The sequence below is a fragment of the Protopterus annectens genome, chromosome 5.part1 (genome assembly GCF_019279795.1).
Source record: "Protopterus annectens isolate FY-2018-M chromosome 5.part1, PAN1.0, whole genome shotgun sequence".
In the NCBI taxonomy this organism is placed as follows: domain Eukaryota; kingdom Metazoa; phylum Chordata; order Ceratodontiformes; family Protopteridae; genus Protopterus; species Protopterus annectens.
The window spans coordinates 278771809-278793269 of NC_056736.1; the positions used below are offsets into that span (position 1 = coordinate 278771809).

The window sequence follows — 21461 nt, forward strand, 5'->3', positions numbered from 1 at the left end:
GACAAAGGATCCATTTGAAGGGATACCTCAGCTGTCACTTAGTGGTGGGCATCTAGAGGTAAACATGCTGAAACTCCAAACCCATTAACTTTAACAGGTGTGTAAACTAAACCTAATGAGAACAATTCTGACTGGTATTGAAGGACCACTGGTACCTCTACTACTGTGGTCTGCAGGTACTTCCTTTGGCACCACAGAGAAACATACTTAAACAGGTACACTTTAAACTTGCCCAAAGGGTAACAGTTATATTCAAGCCACCAGGATAAGGGTCAATAGCTTTGGATATGCTACTGTCCCCACCTTCTGTATTAACATGTCCAACTGCAGTTCATTTGTTGGTATACCATAAGACTGCTATGTAGTCTAAATCCTCAGGAAGCCTGGTACCCAAATAGTTATTAGGGCATGCACAGCATACTAAACTGCAAACATCTCTAACATTTACATGGCATTTGCTGTCTTTTTTGGACCATCAGCTTTCCACTTTCAGATCTGGGGAGCAAACTCCTTACACGGTCTGAGGTACCTACAGCCAGGATCTGTTTATGGGTGGGCAGAACAGCATGCCTTTGTTTTCAAAAACAGATGGATCATTAGAACGCCATCTCATTTCTGAAGCAAGGCTGGACTCAAAGACTGTAGTTTATGGATCGTGAGTGCTGAGTCCCAAGATTCCTGGAGGTACCACAATAATTCTTGCAAGAACCTTTGCTGGGGTACAAAGAGAATGGAAGCCATATAAGCCCAGTATACAAAGGGCATGCCTGGCAGTCCAGAGTGTCTGCTCCCACTAACTGAAAGGGGTGGGGGGGGGGGGCTTTTTCCAGTGGCAGTAACACCTTGAGAAATTTATCTCAGACTGCTTCCAGGAATATGGCTCCCTGATTAGGTTATAGGTTTGATTTTTGGAGATTTAAGGTGTACCCCACCTTGTGTAGGCAACTGAGCACAGGTTAGGGTTTTCTTAGCCTCTTCCTGGGACTGAGCTTGAAGCAGGCAGTTGCAGAGTACAGGTACATATGAATCCTGTACTCTGCATTGGTCTGTCACTGGTGTCAGGCACTTGCTCAAAGCCTTTGTTGCAATATCCAAGCCAGAAGATAATGGGTGAAATGACAACAGTCACTCCTGCTAAGAATCTTAAGAAGCTCCTGAGCTTGAATATGGCTGCACACTGATCAACGTCTTAATTTCAACTCTCCCAATGTAAAAAAGAAACTGAAATAAGAGCTAGTAATTCTGCTAGCTTGAGTAAAATTCAGTTACTGGTATGTGTATGTACAGTGCCTGGATGCCAAGAAGAAATTAAAATCTGAAAGAAAATAAACTAAAGGATGAAAAACACTGACTGGAAAGAATCCTGCAGCAATTCAGCAAAAATCAGTTCAAGCTTCAGCTTTGGTACAAGACATGGCTTCCAGTAATTTACAGCAAAAAAAAAAATCAAATTTACACAGCACTGGCTAAAATAAAAAAATATATAAAGTTAAACAAACGGCTGTAACAAAACAAACAAAAAAAGACACTAGCTACTCAGATGAACTGACAAAATGCTGGCTAAGCAGGAGACTTCTCAAAAACAGCGGTTTCAAAAATGGCAGCACACACAAAGGAAATACAGATTTTTCTGCTGTACCAGGGAAACTGCAAGGAACAGACTGCATTCATTTATGAAAGCATAAATAAGCTTGCTGGACCTGTATTCCACAACACGATTTGTTAACTGAAAGATCACACAGAGTGTACGTTCAAAACCTGGCTACAAGAAATCAGACAAGACCTGTATTAGTAAAGTTGTAATCAGCAGAAAGAGTTGATCATGAGAAAACTGTAGCAGAAGGAAAGTACGTTAAAACTGCAGACTGTTTGTGGGAAATGATTACTCACTGTACCAGACAGAAAAGCAAATTTATCCCAGCAATCAAGGAACGTTGAGAGGCAGGTGTGAGATTCAAGCTGTTGTAACCAGTTATCCTCAGAATACCTTTCCAGGACAATCAAAGACATTTTTGATGCAGAACAGGCAAAGGAGGGAATACAAAACTTTATCCAACAAAAAGTCAGCCATTAAACAGAAGGGACAACCTTCTCATTAGTCTGACAATACAGCTCATATTGTAACTTTGCCAATGAAAACTCTTCCAGTCTTCCATAGGAAGATGATCGAGAGAGACTGAAAAAGGCACAGGAGTTGACTAGAAGAAATTGGGAATACCTTTGATTTGAACCAGAGTCCAGTATTGGGAGGTGGAAATGAACAGTAGTCCAACAACACTGAAATTAGTGAATACATTTTGGATTATAAGGCATCAAATTTGCTAAATCTGGCTTTGTGAGAAAAAAGTGGCCTGTAAAGCATATACCACGCTATGTTAATGTTTAGAAGCACACTAAAAAGTGCGTGTGTGGGGGGAGTAAAACAATTTTTAAATGGGAATAATAAAATGAAACATTGGTGATATAAATTGCATGTTAATACAGTAAAACAGTTTTGAGCATTATGTAGTCAAGGGTGTTTAAATGTGGGGGGGTAAGGGTGAGTCTTTTCAATATTTGTTGTACCCGATTAAGATTTATGTAAACAAATGCCCTCTTAATTTTCAGAAATAAGACTTGCTATGTTTTAAGAATACTGCTTTGAATACTGTATGAACACCACCTGTGTTTTTTCTTGTAAATGTTTTGGAATGGAAAAAGAAAACAATAAAAAATATTATTGAAAAAAAAAAGAAATAAGACTTGCAATGTAAAGAGAAGATTGGACAAAAGCAATTTTAAGTTAATGTGCCGTAATCATGGGCTGCTGGGGTGGGATGCAAAAGTGCACTGATTATATCATACGGAGAGCTGAGATGCTCTCTTATATGCTTGCAAAATAAGACAACAGTGAATGAAAAGTGCCAAGTTTCTTGAATATGCAATATTAGCTTTTTTCCCCTTTAGTAAATATTCAATGGCAGTCAAGAAATCTGCAGCTGAACACAGCTACACATTTCTGTTTTGAGTGAAATAGAAATGACAAGGATTGCTTGTACTTGTGGAGTCATTTCTTTTCTCATTGCTGAGTAGGTTTTCCGTGGAGACAAGTGCAATGAATTAACTTGAAACTTTGAGCATTGCTTGCTGAGGGAAATGTAAAACTTAAAAAAAAAAAGTACAAGTGTAAGCAGTTCAGTTAAAAAAGTACAGTTGTGTCCATTTACCATAAATGTAGATGTTAGAGTGTATTCACTGTTGCAGTCATTACATTTGGGTAATCTGCTGGTAGGTTGCCCTCATTCAGCCTGAATAACAAAGTCTTGGGGCCTGCGTCGATTGCATTCTCCTCTTCCATGACGTCAAGTCGTCAGGGGTATAAAACATGCAGCCGATGCCATTTTAATCGTTTTTTTCTTGCCCCAGATGTCAGGTGCCCCCCAAATGCAGAGCAAAAATATATAGAACTATAAATACATAAATGCACTTTAGAACACATAAAATTTACCTTCAACTAAAAGCAAATATACACCACAAAGGCTTTTGAGTATAGTGAAGGAAAGAAAAGGTATAGAAAGGCGGCTGGTGGGTGGGTAATCCAGAGTGCAACAGTGAATACACTCTTAACATCTACATTTATGGTTAAGTGTACACAACTGTTATGTTCTTAGCCTTTCACTCTTGCAGTCATTACATTTGGGTAGAATCGCAAAGCTATGGATGGGAGGTTGGAACTAAACAGCATTAGGAACAGCTATAAGGCCCTGCAGGACTGCAGTGGCAAAGCATGCCCTGGATTTAGAAAAGGGAGGTAAAATGGCAATGCTTTGTGAATGTATGAACTGAGCTCCACGTAGCAGCTTCTAGAATGTCTCTGGTAGGGACCCCTCTGAGAAAAGCTGCTGAAGTAGAGGCAACCCCGGTGGAATGGATCTGATCCCCCTGGGCACAGGTTTACCATGGTGCAAGTAGCAGAAACGAATGCAATGGCTTATCAATTTAGAGCAATGGCTTATCAATTTAGAAATAGTCTTTGATATAGCCTTCCCCTCTGATCCTGCAGCAAATGCCACCAGTAGTTGCTCAGACTGAGATTTTGTCCTGTTTAGACTTACTCTGTGTACATCCAATGAATGCAGAATCCACTCCCCCTTGTTCTGTGGATTTGGGAAGAAAGTTGGCAGGTGAATGGTCTGGTTAAGAGCCACACTGGATACCACCTTAGGCATAAAAGGATTGGTCCTGAGGGCCACCCTGTCCGGGTAAAAAAATAATGAAAGGCTCCACTGCCGTGAGAGCCTGTAGTTCTGAAACCCTTCTAGCTGAAGTGACTGCCAAAAGAAAGGTAGCCTTCCAAGAGAGAAATTGTACATCTGCAGTAGCTGCTGGTTCAAAAGGTCGGGTGAGTTTTTCCAGCACAAAATTGAGGTCCCATGCAGGAGTTGGTGCTCTCCTGGGAGGCTTTAAAATTTTGGCCCCTCTGAGGTACTGTTTTTGCAGGGTATAAGAAAAGAGGGGAGGCTCTGTTGTAATGAGCAGAGATGGCACAGGCATGGACTTATATTGAAGAAAAAGACAGGCCCTTGTGATGCATCTCAGTAAAGTACTGCAAAATTTGAGGAATATTGGGCTTTGCTGCGTCTATTCCATGTGCTTGGTTCTAAGCACAGACTCTTCCATTTATCAGCATAAGATTTTCTAGTACTAGGCCTTCTGGCCTCCAAAATAACATCCATCACAGGTTTACTGAGAGAAGTGGTTGATGAAATTAGTTGATTAGCCATGCTGCAAGATTCAGAGTTTGGAGCGAAGTGTGCAGAATTTGATTGTTCTGCTGAGACAATAGGTGAGGTGTTAGAGGCAAGTACCACAGAGGAAGGTGTGACATTCCTTAGAAGCAGGTACCAGTGTTGGCGAGGCCATTCTGGAGCAATTAGAATCATTTTTGTTTTTTCCTGTCTTGACTTTTAGTAAGACCTTGGAGAGTAGAGGCAGAGGGGGAAAGGCACAGACTGATAGGTTTTTTTTCCAGATGAAGGATAAAGCATCCACTTTCCATGCTTTTTTGTGAGGAGTTCTTGTGCAGAATTTGTCCAACTGATAGATCTATTTGCCTCTCCCCAAAACTATGTCTGGGCACCCCCATTTTTGTGTTAACATGCTGAAGATTTGTGGATCCAGTTTTCATTCGTGCTGGTCCATAAGATTTCTGCTTAGGTCATCTGCCAGAGTATTTTGCTTTCCTGGCAGGAATTGAGCTTGAAGATGTATTTAAGTCAAGGCTGTGTTTCACAAGGCCATGGCTAGTCTGCAAAGGGGGTAGGAGTGGGTACCCCCTGCTTAAGTACCACATAACTGTGGTGTTGTCAGTCTATCAGTAGTTGTCCTGGATGAAGGAAGTCCTTGAAGGCTGTCAGAGCATTCTGAACAGCTAGCATTTCTTTCTTGTTATGTAGATGCATTCAGGGCAAATGGAACCCAAACCAAATGCATCTCCCTGCCAGGTGGGCCCCCGAAGCACTGTCTGATGAGTCTGTAGTTAGTGTTTGGGTGGCAGGGGGTAGAATGAATGACAGTCCCTTTTTTGGTGACATGTCTCTGCTAACCAAAGAAACTCCTGTTTCAGGCAGGGAATGAGAGGAATCATTGTTTCCAGGCTATGACAATGTTGACTCCATAAGCTTTTTAGATACCATTGAAGTTTCCTCATATGCAGTCGCGCATATGGAATTAGCAGAATGCATGATGCCATGGACCTCAAAGCCTGCAGAATTTGTCTTGCAGATAGCTGGGTTTTTGTTGCCACTTGTTTCAAGTATGTTGTCAATTGAATTTGTTTGTCTGGTGTGAGGCAAGTCATCTGGGCACTTGTATTCAAACTTGCACCCAGGAATGTAATTATTTGAGAGGGTACCAGTTGTGATTTATTTTCGTTTATGGTGTACCCTAGGCATGCTAGAAGCCTTTTTACAAATGCCAGATGTTGAAGTGTGTCCTTGTCCTCTGCCTGAATGAGACAATCATCCAGATAAGGATAAACTTGAATGTTTCTTCGCCTGCAAAATGCAATTACTGGTGCCAGGCAGTTTGTAAAGACCCTGGGTGCAGTAGATAAGCCAAAGGGCAGTGCAGAGAATTGGTAATGCAAAAAGCCTGCTTTGAAGCGGAGGTATCTTCTGCAAGATTCCCTTATTGGGATATGCAGGTATGCCTCTTAAGTCTAGAGTTACCAACCAGGCATTCTTGCCTAGCAGTAGCTGTTGTAAAGTCAGCATTTTGAATTTTGTAATGTCCAGGAATGTGCTTACAATCGATAAGTCCAGAATTGGACGCCATGATTTGTCTTTTCTGGGTACCAGGAAAAGTCTTGAATAAAATCCTTGTCCTTTTCTGGCACTGGGTGAATAGCCCCCATATCCAAGAGGGACATGACTTGTTTCTGGGCCTCTGCCCACTGGTTTGGTGGCAGATCTGGTCACCCGTTTGGAATTTGCAACATGTGGAAATGAAATCTGTACCCCTGGGATACTATGTTTAATACCCATTTGTCCTGGATAATTAAATGCCAATTTTGAGTATGAAGTGCTAGTTTTCCCCCCAAGGGGGATGCCAAAAGATAAGTGCTTGGAAACGGCAGAGGAAAGTCATTGAGACTGTTTACTGTAGGGTTGTGCTTTACCTCTTGATTTGGAGGTGGAGGCACCCCATTGCTTTGACCTGTAAGATCCTTGTGATTGATATCTGGAGCCTTTGGAGAGCCTGGGTTTGCCCTGAGCAGCTCTGCTGGACACAGGAAAGGACCACTTCTTAGTAGGCCAGTGCCTACTGAACCTGGGTGGCTGCACTTGCAAGAAATCTTTTACAGTTTGCATAGATTTAACTTTGTCTTCCATTTTCTTTAAAACCTCTTCTGTCTTACTACCAGACTTGTCATACTGTAAAGGGGCATCCAACAATTTAGCTTTAACACGATCAGGCAGATTTTGCTCCTTGAGCCAGGCATGCCTTCTCATCACAGATCCAGTTACGGCAGCCCTGCAAGAGGCCTCCAAGGAATCAAAACCACATTGTAAAGTATGCTTTCCAACCGGTTCTGCTGGCTTAGGAGAAGCTTGAAGCTTTGTCGTCGGTTTTAGACCTAGATGGTCTGTTTTTCCTTGCGTTTTTTGTGAACTCCGGTAGTCGGATTGCTAACAGACGACATTTCAGAGTAGTTAAATCTTGAACCAAAATATTTAGAAGCAAAAATATACAGACGCTTAATAGTGCGTTGGTTAAATTTAGCACAAAACCGACAGCAAGGCACTTTATGATCAGGGCCTAGGCAAGGAATACAGTACAAATGAAAATCCGGAGGTATTTGCTTCCCACAAGTAATGCAATTAGCTTACTGACATCGGTAAGGAGCAAGAAAAAAGTTTCCCCAATGGGGTACTTGGCTTTAGTTTGAAGACTTCGGTTCTGAAACTTGAAAACGAAAATTTCAGGAGTTGGCCGACCCTTCTGCTTCGGGTACCGAGCAGCAAGAAAGACAGATTAAAATTGAGTCAGCTGCATGTTTCATACCCCTGACGACCTGACGTCATGGAAGAGGAGACAGCAACCAATGCAGGACCCAAGACTTTGTTATGCAGGCCAACTGAGGGCAACCTGCTTACCCAAATGCAATGAATGCAACAGTGAAACACGAAGAACAGGTTTCAAATCACTGGAAGTAGTTAAAATTTAGGTTATGTACCGTCTGTGGGTGCAGCTGTCGATTTTGGGCAACTCTTCCTCTCTGGAATGTTAAACTTCATTTGTTGAACATTTTGAGGATTTTCACTAAAACTGGGTGGCGCAGTGGTTAATTTTGCCTCACAGCAAGAGGTTCTCAGGCTGGATTCCTGGCTGGGGTGCCTTCTGTGCAGAGTCTGCATGTCCACCCTGGGTTTGTGTGGGTTTCCTCAGAGTGCTCCAGTTTCCTCCCACATTCCAAAGACATGCATCTGGAGCTTTGCTCCCAAGGCGTCTGCTGAAAATAGGCTCTGTACCAGTCTGACTTTCCCGGTCAACAAATGTTAATTAAATAAAAAGTGAAATAGGGTCAAAAGAAGGGGCAGCATTGCCATCTTGGAAGAAAGCTGTGGTAGTTGTAAAGACGGCAAAGACCCATCAGAGCCATTTCAATTTTAAATCATGATTAAAAAAAAAGTGTTTATCATCTGTGTAAAGGACTGGAGGCAAGTGCTAAAATGATAGGGTTCTTCTCTGATAACTTCTCTCAACAGAGGAATCAGGCAGATGTGTCCTTCCCTTTGGTCATTTGCTTTACATTTAGAGCCGCTGGCAAAGACAATAAAATGTAAGGATACAATTTGCATATCAAGAAAAGATGGCTTTACTGGCAGATTACATTACTTTGCACCTGATAAATCCAGAAGGACATCAGTGCTGTGGAACATTTTGAAACTTATTCAAGTCTTTTCAGGGTATAAAATTAATGGTAATAAAGGTTATAGCTGAAAATTATGTACCCACACATGAATAGGCTCAGCAATACCCTTATTTATGGGGACACAAGATGAAGTATTTAGGAGTAATGATTAAAATAGCCTCTTTTTATGGCAAAGGATATGTGGGAAGAGACGTGTCTTTCAGCTTTTCCTTGTTAGGGGTCGCCACAGCGGAACTCCAGTTCGCGAATGATTGGAAGAGACTAAAAATAAAAAATAAAAACTGAAGTTAATTTACAGATAAAAAGATACAAGCAGTGAAAATATTTTTAGTCTTTAGTTTTATAAACGGGTCAGGCATTTTTTTAAACCAACCAGAGGACAAAATGTGGACATTAATACAGATTTAAAGGTATTTATCTGGGAGGGGAAGAGGACCAAAGGTTAAATGGGATAAGTTGATCTTTACAAGGAGAGGAGGGTGGTTTAGGGTTACCTGATTTGAAAGGATATTTTAGAGCTACACAACTAAGGCTCATACACACAACACAAGCAGAAAATTATATTTCAAACTGGAAGGCGATGATGTAGTGGTGAAATTTAAGAAATAAGGAGTGTATGGAATTTTGGATGCAGATTCTTAATTGAATAACCATACATAATATTGATATTTGTGGAGTAGCAGAAAGCATTCTTAGAACCAAGCCAGCAGCAGAATAGAAAAAGGAGATGTTGCCGATAAGGATAACTGCAAGTAAGGGTGCAGAGAATAGGCAAAAGGGGATGGAATTTAATGGAGAAAGCTGGCAACGTACCCAAGGTATCAGGAGCAAATAACTAGAGGAAAAAAGTAAAGAATGGGATGAGGTCAAGACTACATTTGGACTGCAAGCTTGATACTGCATTGCCCATACTCTTGTCAATCGCTGGTAGGGAAAGAGAAAGGGACGTGGAAAGGGACATGGGAATCCTAAGTACAAGACCTGCTCTGGTAGACTTATTTTAATCTAAAACAGAAGCAGCTGTCAAAAAAGGATAATTAATACAGCAATAACCCCACGCCTGGGTGTGGGTAATGCGGGATTTACCCACGGTTGGCGTGGTTTGGTCCCGAGGGACCAAACAAAAACAGTGGGTAAATCCCGCATTACCCACACCCAGAAGTGGGTTATTGCTATTATACTATGACATTATTTAAGAAAAGAAATAATTACTTTTCTTAAATAATGGCATTGTATAATGCCTCTTTGCTGCCCTTCTGCAGCTGTCTGGTATCCGCGGCAGTTCTGATGTACTGCGCATGCCTACGCAGTACATCAGAGCTGTGGCCAAAAGCAATGGAGAAAGCAAGATCTCCGTTGCTTTTTACTGTTTCGCTATGTTAAATGGGTTTAACATAGCGAGACAGCTTTAAAATAAGCAACGGAGATCTCAGTTGCTTTTTTTTAAAGCTGTCTCGCTAATTTAAACCCATTTAACATAGCGAAACAGTAAAAAGCAACGGAGATCTTGCTTTCTCCATTGCTTTTTTTTTTAAACTTGTCTCGCTATGTTAAATGGGTTTAACATAGCGAGACAAGTTTAAAAAAAGCAACTGAGAAAGCAAGATCTCCATTGCTTTTTGCACATTGTGTTGCTATGTTAAAGGAGTTTAACATAGCGAGACAGCTTTAAAAAAAAGCAACGGAGATCTCTGTTGCTTTTTTAAAACCTGTGTCGCTATGTTAAACTCTTTTAACATAGCGAGACAGTGTTTTAAAAGAGACATACTAATGGAAAAAGTCCGGGCGACCAGATCTTTTTCCATTAGTATAAGTCGATTTACAATGTGCACGCTGGCCAATCAGCGTGCACGTTTTGGAATATTAATGGGAGGTCATGGTATAATATGGTATACAACATACTGAACACAATAACTATAAGAATCAGAGGCGGTTAGAAAAGACTGGGAAGAGAATGAATAAGCAATTGAGAATGGAACAATGGGAGGGCGTGTATGGTTTCCAAGTATGCCCGTCTAGAAGGTTTAAGATTTTTGCTTGAAGTGTTTGCATAAGTATTTTTGTATCAAACACAAACTAAAATTTTCCTTGGGAAGATGGCAAATGGAGGTCTGACAGTGTAGTAAGATAACTTGGAACAGATGTAATGAGTTGGCAAATTTAAAAGTTCCCCACATAGTACTCGGTCAGAAATACTGGGTGAGCAAATGGGTGCAACTAAGGGAATTATTCTTTTGATCTGGCACATAGTATCTGAATTACCCGGACATAGTAAAAGACTTGTTAAATTTAATTCTGGTGGCTGCCATAAAAACAATTGCAAGACAAATGGAAATCAAAGTAGAAACCAACTGTACTTGAACTACTGAATACTGTGACAGATATAAAAGACATGGAAGGAGGAAGTTTAGAAAAGGGGAAGGAGCAAATTACATATAAATAAAACTGTGGAAACAACACATGCAGAATAATGTTCTGGAGGAGGAGTGCTGATTAAGGAAGGCGTTACGCAATTTATGTAATACTGCATGTTTGTTATAAAAATGAACTGTGCGATGTATAATGTATGTGACTAGAAAAATGTTATGGTTTTTCTTTCATATGATTATGTTTGCCATGTCTTTAGGAGATTGGCAAAAAAAGCATCCGAGCCACTTGTGGATGGAGATGTGCTGATAGGCATTTTTAGGTCTAAAGTGACAAGGAAGGCCTTGAGCTTATGGGTAAGAGTACCAGGGCAGTTAGCATCCTTGGGAATTACAAGCATTGAAACTTGAATAGGTCCACAATAGGCTTCCACACTGCCGCGAGTAGAAACCCTTGTCCCTCTTGGCCCCTGGAGAGGTCTATATTCCCTCGTTGCAGCATTTGCTGCAGAATGCGCAACATGAGATTTCCTTGTCAGATGGGATTGGAAAAAATTCCAGGTGGTATCCTCTAGCAATAATGAAGAGGACCAATTTATCCAAGATTATAGCCCTGTAATCTGAATGTACATATGTAAATATTGTAAAAATTGAAGTGTTAGTTATATCACCTATACTACAATTTATAACAAAATCATCCAAGCTGTAATCTTAACCCATCTAATTTGTTCAAGTAACAGCCAGAAATAAACACCAAAAAGAAACTGTGTGAATGCATTGTTTAAAGCAAATTGCTTAATCTCCTTAAATACTGCAAGCATCACTAACCTATTAATAAAGTTGCAAGCTTCCAAAGGATTTGTGAAGGCTTTCCACTTTGCTGTTGGAATTCCATGCCGGTCCATAAAGTCCTTGGCAAACTGCTTGCTTGACTCCAGCTGAGCTGCTTTTTCACTTGGACCAAAACATTTAATTCCAGCTGCTGTTAAATCATTTACAATTCCTAAGAGTGGTAGAGGAAAAACCGCATTAAAACCTATAATTTTGGAGGCAACAATCAGTCTCTAGTTATCCAGCAAAAAATGTTTTAATTAATACAATGGATCAGGTGTGAAGTAAAACATGGGATGGAATTTTCACAGTAAACATAGCCAGTGAGCAAGGTGAAGAAAACCTTAAGAAATAAAACCTAAAGCACATTTCCACTGTCCAACTCTTAGTAGCACCTTCCCATTCTAATAAATACTCTGCACTCAGTGAAACGCAACTACCCCATAATGAAAGGCTTGACCTTGCTACAGGCCCACACAATACCCCACTGTTACTGATCCTGCAACATTCTTGAAAGGTTTCTGCACATATCTTTGACCTCTAATTCAGGGAGAAGGACTTCCCCTTAAGCTCTAACCCCAAACATTCAAAGCAGCCCATTTCCTGACTTTCAGACTGCCCCTTCATTCAGACACACATGTATTAAGCCTCTTCATTGTTTCTCCACATGCTTTTGTAATACTCCAATTGTCCAAGTGCTCCAAGACAAGGACACTAGGATAAACTAAGCCACTCTAGTACAGGACAGGGAAAGGGAAGTAGCACAAAAAATCCAAGGAATGATGAACCTAATATCAATATCAGGGGAAGTCATATAAAGAATCCTGAAATTCATTTGCTTTCCCAAATGGCTACAATCTCCAGCACAACCAACTTGAGTCCCTGAAATTTGTAACCTTCATAAAACCTGACTCAAGGCTGTAGTACAGAAGTGAATATTAGCGGACATTCTTACCAGGACTTCAGCAAAGCATTTGACTCAGTCTAATACAGGCAAGCTAGAAGAACTGGGGAGATTGCAAGCAAGATAAAGACCGGAGACTTACAGGGCAGTGGTAAGGCAAATCCCACATAACAGCTTACCCTGTTCTACGATGACACATCTAGGAACAGTAGTGAAAGATGGGGAAACAGTAAAGATTTGGAAAGATTGACCCCAGACCAAAAAGTGGAAGCTATATTTGTCTGCAATGAATTCCAAAGTAATTCAAATTAGCCACAGCAACTGGAGTAGGAACTTTCAGCTGTGAAAGTAGAAAAGATGGTAAAGCAAGAAAGATCTGGGAGTACTGACTGCACCTGGAAAATACCAGCAGAAAGAGTGAAAAGGTATTGGTAGCAACAATCGGAATACAGGGGTATATCATTAAGGGGACAGACTCTGGTCACACCCGGACTTTGCAGTCCTGAAGGCAAGGGAAAAGGGACATCAGCTTGCTAGGAGTTGTGAAACAGAAAGCTACTACAAATGTATAGGATAGAGAAGGGATATGACCAGTCTAAAGGAGCTAAAGCCCTTTTCAAAACAAAAATGCTAAGGGAGCATGATATGGCTGCACAAAATAATCAGGGAGATGTAAAGGAATTGTATTGTACAGGAAAGACTCCTGGTGGGAATGGACAGAAGAATGTTAAAACAGGCTACTTCACTGATCTGCTCAAGTACTAAATGAGAAGGTTTATGGACATGAATTGGACTATCAGAATGAATAAAGAAACTGGTGAAAGCACTGAAAGGTAGAGAAAAGGGGGAACACAGGAACTGGAAGAGATTAAGCAAGGTTAAATCGGTGTAATGGGTCCTTCTGCTGTCAATGTATTTCATCCATTCTTTCACCTATCTATGGAATCAACTGCTTAACTTAACCAAAAAGAATGCAAATATGTTGAAAGAATTACTGCTAACTGAAGTACATCAAATGTCTTCATGCTACTGCATTTTATCACCATCAATGCGTTACTTAGCAAAATTCACGTTTGAATGTCCACACTTAGCTCTGCACAGCACACACAGCCCCAGTAGCTAGACAAGCTACAAATGGCTTACAGGCATAGTTATCACAGCCATATTAGTTGCAAACTGGAAAATACTGCCCAAATCCTACAAGCCTAAATTCCTGTTTACTTCTGCCTTTGGCACTGACATAACTGGTCTGCCACTTTCTGTATTGGAATTTAGGTCCCCTTGGCAATACAATATGACCAACATTTTACAGACATGTTACTCCTACTTTTCATTTCTTTTTTAACTTGAAATCATGTGGTCTTACTCCATTTAGCAGTTTTATCAGTCTGTCATGTTGGCAAGGCATCAGATGATCAGTTATATTTACATCAACTTCCAAACCCTTTAACTAAGCTATGAAGTAGTTATTTGCAAGAACTCTAGTACTGATGAAACAAAAGGATGTACAAGAAATATGCAACATACAACTATTTACAACTTTGTTGTAGTGCATGGAGTACTGCAATTACACTCCAAAACTGCAAAAGATAAACCTGTTATGTGCTACTGTAGTGCTAGACCGAACCATAAAAGCACTTCCGGAGGTGGGTCACAATTGTCACACACCCCCTAAACACAGTTATAAATTGGGTACAAGGGAAAAGTATGTTCCTTCATTCTCAATGGTCCTTGAACATCATTCTATGTCCACACAAGTTTACAGATGTCATTCTGTAATTTATTTAAATTAGGGCAGTATTTAAAAACTGGCCCTGAATTTCTTCCTCAATTGCCATCTATGAGACAACACAAGTGCTGTACTACCAGTTACAAAAAAAATGAGTAGATAAATGCACTACAGAGCTATGATCAGGTTACTTACATAACCTATACTGAAAAACAATTCCAGTTGTGATGACCAATGTATGGAAAATTTGAGCCAGGATTATAGAATTTTAGATTCACAATATAATTGCAGATGCAAGTTTTTCTTAATTTAGTGCCGTCTGTGCTACACTAACCATACACATTTAATTCCACCAGCATGTGCACTTAACTTTGGGGAGTAAAATTAAACATGGGCTGAACTTTAAGGTAATGACTCCTTTTAGGACAGCATTACAATTTGTATTTTGTGTGCATGCTAACCATAGCTTAACTGTATATTAGGACTTGCCTATTTTGCGTGCGACTATGGTCTTGTATCATATGCTCACCCATAATGCTTATTTGTCGAGTGCATACATAATGGTAAGAGTGGCTGCTGGCCATTTTGCACTAATCAGAAAATGCAGCATGGCAAACTGAATAAACAGGTCCTGTTGTAATCAGTGGAAATCAGTTTCCCTGGACACTGAGGGTGCAGTTTTATACTGCTCAACCTGCACATTTGTGACTACATTACTATAAACCGTCATGCTGGAAGATGGGTAGTTATATACTCAAGTGTGAATAATGTAAAAAGACCTCCCCTAGTACTAGTTAACGCAAGATTATCCATCATTTGTTGGCATGAATGGCTGTGTCAGTGGGACACTGACAAGCCTGTTTACAATCAGTATAGCCATTCACAATGGGTAATACTGCAACTAAAACCCAAATAAAATGTGTCATTCAGGATTTATAATACAAAGCTGCTTGTGTAGTGTTGTGCTTATATCCAAAGGCAGAAGTCTTCCATGTAAAAGAAATGTTTATTGGCAATAACCTTGCTTGCCCTGCTTCAGCCTTATTGGCAAAGTGAAATGCTACCTTATTCATTTGTCCTCAATACTTCTTGCAAGTCTCTAACCCTTGGCAGAAAACAATCTTCCTTCAAATATTAACTCTTCATTTGAGAACAAAAGGAATTTATTACCTCTTCAGTATTTACTTCCTATCATATCTACCTTCAAGTCTTAAGTGGGACCCCAGACCAACTTTCTCTCTCCTGAATGAGCTTTACACTTCTCCACTTTCTTGCCTTGCCTCACTCCCCCCACCCTTTAATCCTTTGACAGCGAAGGCCCTCTACAGCTCTCTTGTGGTATAGCATAAGAAACTCCCATATTTCATACATTTCTTCCTTTCATTTTGTTCTCAGCAAATGGCAGAAATTTAATCTCCTCACTTCCTTTCACCTTGCACAATTCATATGACATCCCACCTGTATATGCCTTTAGTGACAGAAGCACTCATCCTCAATTTTAATACTACTGACAAATACTTCAATGAGAGCAACTGTCTACTTTCTAACTTGGAATCCCTGCCTTTTGGGAAGATTAATAATTTCCTTTTCTTTCCTCAACTTCAAAACTTCAACCTTTATGTGGGAATAAGTTTTTTTTTCTTATTTCCACTTTACTGAACACAATCAACCTGCTTAATTTCCAGTCTTTCCCCATCTAGAATACCTTCACTTTCAGTGAAGTGAAACTCCTCTCTACCTTTTTTTTGTAAGGTAGATGGCCTATTCGCACTTGGTCCTTTAACACTGACAACTCCACACTCCACCATCTATTGTACCACCCCCTTAGTGACCATCTTATTTTCACCTCTTAATAACCATCTTAGTTTTCCATCTTCTCACTTTTTACGGCTGTGTTTCATTTCATTCCCCATCTGAATAACCTTTGCTTTACCCAATTACAGTATCCATTTGTAAACTACTATGGCACAGACTACTTCACCTCCAGCACTATTCATAGACTAACTCTAAACAAAAAAGTTATACAGCAACCTTTACGGCTTCTAATCCACATAACTGTGCTACTGATTACCCAATCACCCTAAATGTGTCTACTCTACCACTTATCCCAAAGCTTTGTCATTTGGCAAACAATGTAATTCTGTCCCTTATAATTTTTTCCTCAATATTAGCAACTCGGCCATTACAAGAAAAAACATTTTCCTACATAAAAGGTACCTAACCCTACCCTAGCACAACTCCTAATATTCTCAGTACTTACACAACAGTATTCTGAACAAAAAGTTTTCAGACCACTACAATGGCAAGTCCAGCCATCACAGCCATCCAAAACCAGCATAATCCAACGGAGAGAAAAAAAAACAGTAGTGGGCTATCTAAATACTAGACACATTAACAAAATTTGACCTAGAGCAAGTTCAATACTGACCTGATATTCTTGGGAAAACAGAATCATGTCTAAAACGTGCTCTTTCACATTTACATCTTGCTGACAAACCTTTTCTAAAATGACAAACTAGAACTTACACATAGTGCAGGATTCATTAAACCTATGTATTCAGAAACACATGCACACAAAGTGATTGTGGCATCTTCAATATTCTCGTGCTGCATTCCCTAACAAACTAGTAAACTGATCTTGGACAATACTAACTATTCATTTCCAGCATAAATCAATCTTATTCCTACTTGCCAAAACATCCGTTCCTCTTTACTGCAAAACTTAAAGAACTGGACATAACTGTGACCAGGCAACTGGAGCTCGATTAGCTGTTTGTGTTCGATGAAGCTAGCAAGAGATTAGTTTCATGCCCATACTTGCGGCAGACATGGTAAAGCCACCTTTGCAGAACGGACATCAATGCAAATGCGAGGACTGCAGGTGGGAGCTGGGCTCACCAGTCCACTGCCTGGTGGTAGACTTCAATGCATTTGTGCAGATGCATGCACTTATAAGGGAAAGACATTGCGGACCTCTGCAGTGAAACATCCATATCCAAGAGCAAGGGTAGACCACTGCAAAACTCATTACCAGGATACCAGCAATGGCATAAAGTACCCTTACAGCTGCACAAATGACTGCCCCATTTAGACGGCTCTTGTCCTGATCATGGATGAAATTCCTCAGTAAGGGAACAAATGAAAGGCGCCACATTAGGGAAGGTGGCTTGACACCAGCAAAGTGTCAAAACCCCCCAGGTGGTGGTGGTGGGACAATTGTTTAATCCCAGCTAACCAGACTAGTAATTGGCTAGGCTCAAAAAACAAATGCACACTAATACAAGATGTTTTTCACAACCTTACTTAGCTAGTTCAACAATCCATACAACCAAACCTCCCCAAAGTGAAACCACTTCCATTGTGTGTATATTGTATATGAACTCTAAAAGCAGCAAAAATGTGAAGGCAGTTGCCAGCATGGACTTTCACTGTCTGCTCTAGTACCTTTGTTGTGTGCACTCAAGAGCTGGACACTCATCACATTCATTTTTTATACAAAAATTCACATTATTATCCATTTATAAAGGAATTAGTTTAAAAACCAACTACATAAAACAAATTTAGAAACTTCTGCACAGCCAACATAAAAAGGACATCTGGCTGATCTCTGCTCAAACTATTTGGCAACATTCTAATAAATTTAAAATGGTCTCCCTAGATGGCACATTTTAACATTAATATATGTTAAAACATTTGTCTAACACTGCAAACTTAAATCCCTCAAACTACCAAGAATGTTCCTTCTCTATGAATAATGTGTTAATTTTGTATCTCATCTCCATTGTGGTTTTGGATCTACACCCAATCCCCTCTTATCAAGTCTCCTATGCAACATTTGTTTCAAGTTCATTTTATTACATACATACTGAGTAAACTACAAAACAAGCCCATACTTGTAAAAAAGGCAAATACCTCTGGGGGGGGGGACTGGTCAGAGTGCAATGTTGGTATTACAATAAAAGTGACTCCATAACAGCTGCTTTTGTCCCCCAAACAAGAGAAGCGACTGCAGACTTGACATTCTTGACCATTTTCTAAGTATGTTCCCTTCCACCTACAAAGTCCACAGGAGGAAGGTCCTGTTACTTCCTACTACTTATGCATTGCTTTTGGAATGCTCCTTGAGAACCAGGAATTTGCCATCTTTAAGACCGGCCTAGTTACTGTGGTCCTCAAGAAGGCATAATCAGATTTCATACGTCTTGACATTACTGCCTTTCAATCTTTTCACTTCTTGAGCAAGTGAAAAGGAGAGTCACTGTTTGATATAGGTCCACTAGCCCAGTGATTGATATTTTTTTTTCATTACAGTCATAGTACTGAGTCTGTCATTATGATTCCAATGGCTAGAGACCAACAAACTATCTTCTGGTTCCGTCTGATCACTGTACAGTTGCAGGACACCGATGGTAATCTTAATGCACAAGCTTTCTTCACAAGCGTCTCCTCTCTATGGTACTAAACTAGCCTGCCTCTTAAGATGCATCCAGACAGTAGTCTCATGTCTGAACAGCTCTTGGTCTTAGTCCCCCCCCCCCCCCCAAGTGTGCAGAACTACAGGAGATTATCAAGAGTCCGTTACCTTTCACAGCCCTTTATCCTGCCCCAGGAAGATCCCATTACAAGGACAGGGATGGCCTACTACTGCTATGCACAGGATATACGCAGTTTTTTCTCTCCCTCAAGAACTTGGAGCATGTTAGTATGCCTTAATGGAGGATTTAAAGACCCTCAATTTTTGGTTTATTACTGAGAAGTTACAACTACACACCAAATCCACAGGCTTTGAATGTGAATACTACCTTGAGGGACTCCTCTGTCTTACCTCTTCCTAGTTTATTTACTAAAAAGGCAAAATACTTAAGTTAGTATGTCAGCTTGGTATCCCTTCAATGATCAACTGACGTGGGGAACAGGGTTGGCATAATGTTTAGTTTTTACCTTACACACAACATACAAGGTTTGATCATCACCTCCGAGAAATGGTTTAGACCCACAAGGTCAGCTAGCCTAGCACTTAACTATAATCTGCTTTTATCTGAAGAAAAATGGAAAAATTTAAGCATCTAAGACTTTGTGATAGTTTGCACCTTGCTTGAACTTTAATCTTGCTTAAACTAAATTGTTTTTATATGTTGGTTCATAGGTTAGTACTAAGCTAACTGCTCGTGAGCCATTTTAAGCCTAGCCAATTATCCCTTGTGAGACTCAAACCCTGCACCTTGTGTTTGTAAGGCAAACGCCTTAACCATTAGGCCACCCTCCCAACCCCGTTGGGTTTCTGAACACAAGACTAAATGGCTGTAATGTGCAAAACCAGCAGTGTAGACATCACAGGTACATACTTCTGCCAATACATTATTCCTATACTATTCAAGTTACACTAGCTTCCTATCAGACTTCTAAAAATAATCAAAATATTAGTGTCTTTTTAACCTCAACTTGATTTTGGTCCTTCAACTGAAATGTCAGAAAATGCCGAGCACTGTTTAGGACTAATCAGAAAGGATAATGGATACTCAGACCCACTGGACATAGCTAATCTACTAGCAAACAAACTTCAGCCCTCACCCAAATATTCTCAGATCACATGCTTACATATATACCCCCAACTCAAATCTCCCAAGAACAAATTCAAAGCGCTCAACATCTTTGGAGCCAGATAACATACCAGGCTACCTACTGGTCAGTCTGAAACATGAATAGCTTCTGTAGGACGCCAACAATCAATATCAGTCTCAAAATAGGCTGGGCACCAGATGAATGCAGGACTGTTAATGGTCAATCCTTCGCACAAGGGTAGAGCTTCAGTACACATGGCTAACTAAATCCATAAGCCTGACCAGTCTAATCTGTAAGGCTATGAAAATTATGGAATTAGTAGACCCCAATAAAGGTAACCTACAGTTTCTTGATCTAACCCACTTAAGATTGGTCAAGGGTAGGTCCTGCCTACTTAGCCTGGTTGTCTTGCAGGTTCATAGGATGATACTAAGCTATTGGCCCAGATGCACTTATAATCCTAGCCAAGAATTTTGCCCATGTTCCCAGAAACAGTTGAAAAGTTCTGCTTCAAAAAAAAATTACTGAAAAAATGGACAGCAGCGAAAAAGTTCACATCTAGACCATGAAAAGTTGTTTAACAAACCCTCACACTCTTGTTTCATAGAAACGGACTGACATTTTGCTGGGAGAGTTTATGCAACTTGGTTCACAAACAGAACCCAGGAAGTTAGAGTGGGTGGATACACCCGCTTCCAAAAGGCCTGTTACTTGTGGAGTACTCCATGGTTCAGACATCTCAAAGCCCTGTCCCTTCTACTCAGTACCATACAGTCAACTGAGAAGTGACCGCTGCCTTGCATATGGAGCAGTGACAAACTCACTTCTGTCAGGCCTACACACATCCACAAGTTTAGTGGTATCAAACACCAGCTCAAGGGATCTCCATATTTTTTGAAAAATAAATACAACATGTTGGAAGGCTAGCTTTGTATCACATACTGCTTCTCTGGAAAAGTCTTCCACTCTACATAAAACAAAGTACTTCTCTTACTCTATTCAAAAGTAATTTGGACAACTAAATGGGTACCACAAATTCACCCTCGCTTTAACATTCCTGGCCCACATGGATAGGGGTCTTTTTTTCTTCCTTGAAGGGGAGTGAGGAGATGTGCATAGAAGAGTGTGAGGAAAGAAGGCAGAGAGGAAGGTCAATCAGGGGGTGATTGCACTGACGGCCATAAATTCCCTAGTTTTTTTTTTTTTGTTGCGTTTAGGCTTAGAAGTTCAAATTTCCAAAGGAGTTTATTCCAGCTCTCAGTAGGAGGCCAGGGTTCTGGTGGAAGAACCCCACCATTGGAAGATAAATACCAATATGTTCCTTGTAAGGAAAGGAGAGCAAAGAAGAATGGTAAAGAGAAAAAAAAAGGAGGGGATGGAGGGAGGGAAACCATGACTGCAACAGTTAATAACCTCCAACATATACATTTATGGTAAGTGTACACAACTGTACTATGTTTTTCATGTTTCACTGATGCAATCACATTTGGGTAGATTCCCAAAGCTGAGGAAATGGGTGGAGGCAGTCAAGGAAGCTAGGGGCTGACCAGGATGCGCTGCAAGACTGCAGAGGCAAACCCTGTCCTGGATTTGGAGACGAGAGGTAGTTGGCAATGCTTGGTAAAAGTGTGAACAGATGTCCAGGTGGCAGCC

The 21461-nt window shown here is 40.4% G+C and overlaps 1 protein-coding gene across 1 annotated transcript in view; it reads right to left on the reverse strand.

Annotated features, from left to right (window-relative positions):
• Positions 1-21461, reverse strand: part of GART (phosphoribosylglycinamide formyltransferase, phosphoribosylglycinamide synthetase, phosphoribosylaminoimidazole synthetase) — a 1783038-nt gene that overhangs the window by 1181202 nt on the left and 580375 nt on the right. Inside the window, exon 4 of the mRNA XM_044072949.1 lies at positions 11611-11785. Within this exon, the coding sequence (XP_043928884.1) occupies positions 11611-11785 (175 nt within the window). The remainder of the gene's footprint in view (positions 1-11610; positions 11786-21461) is intronic.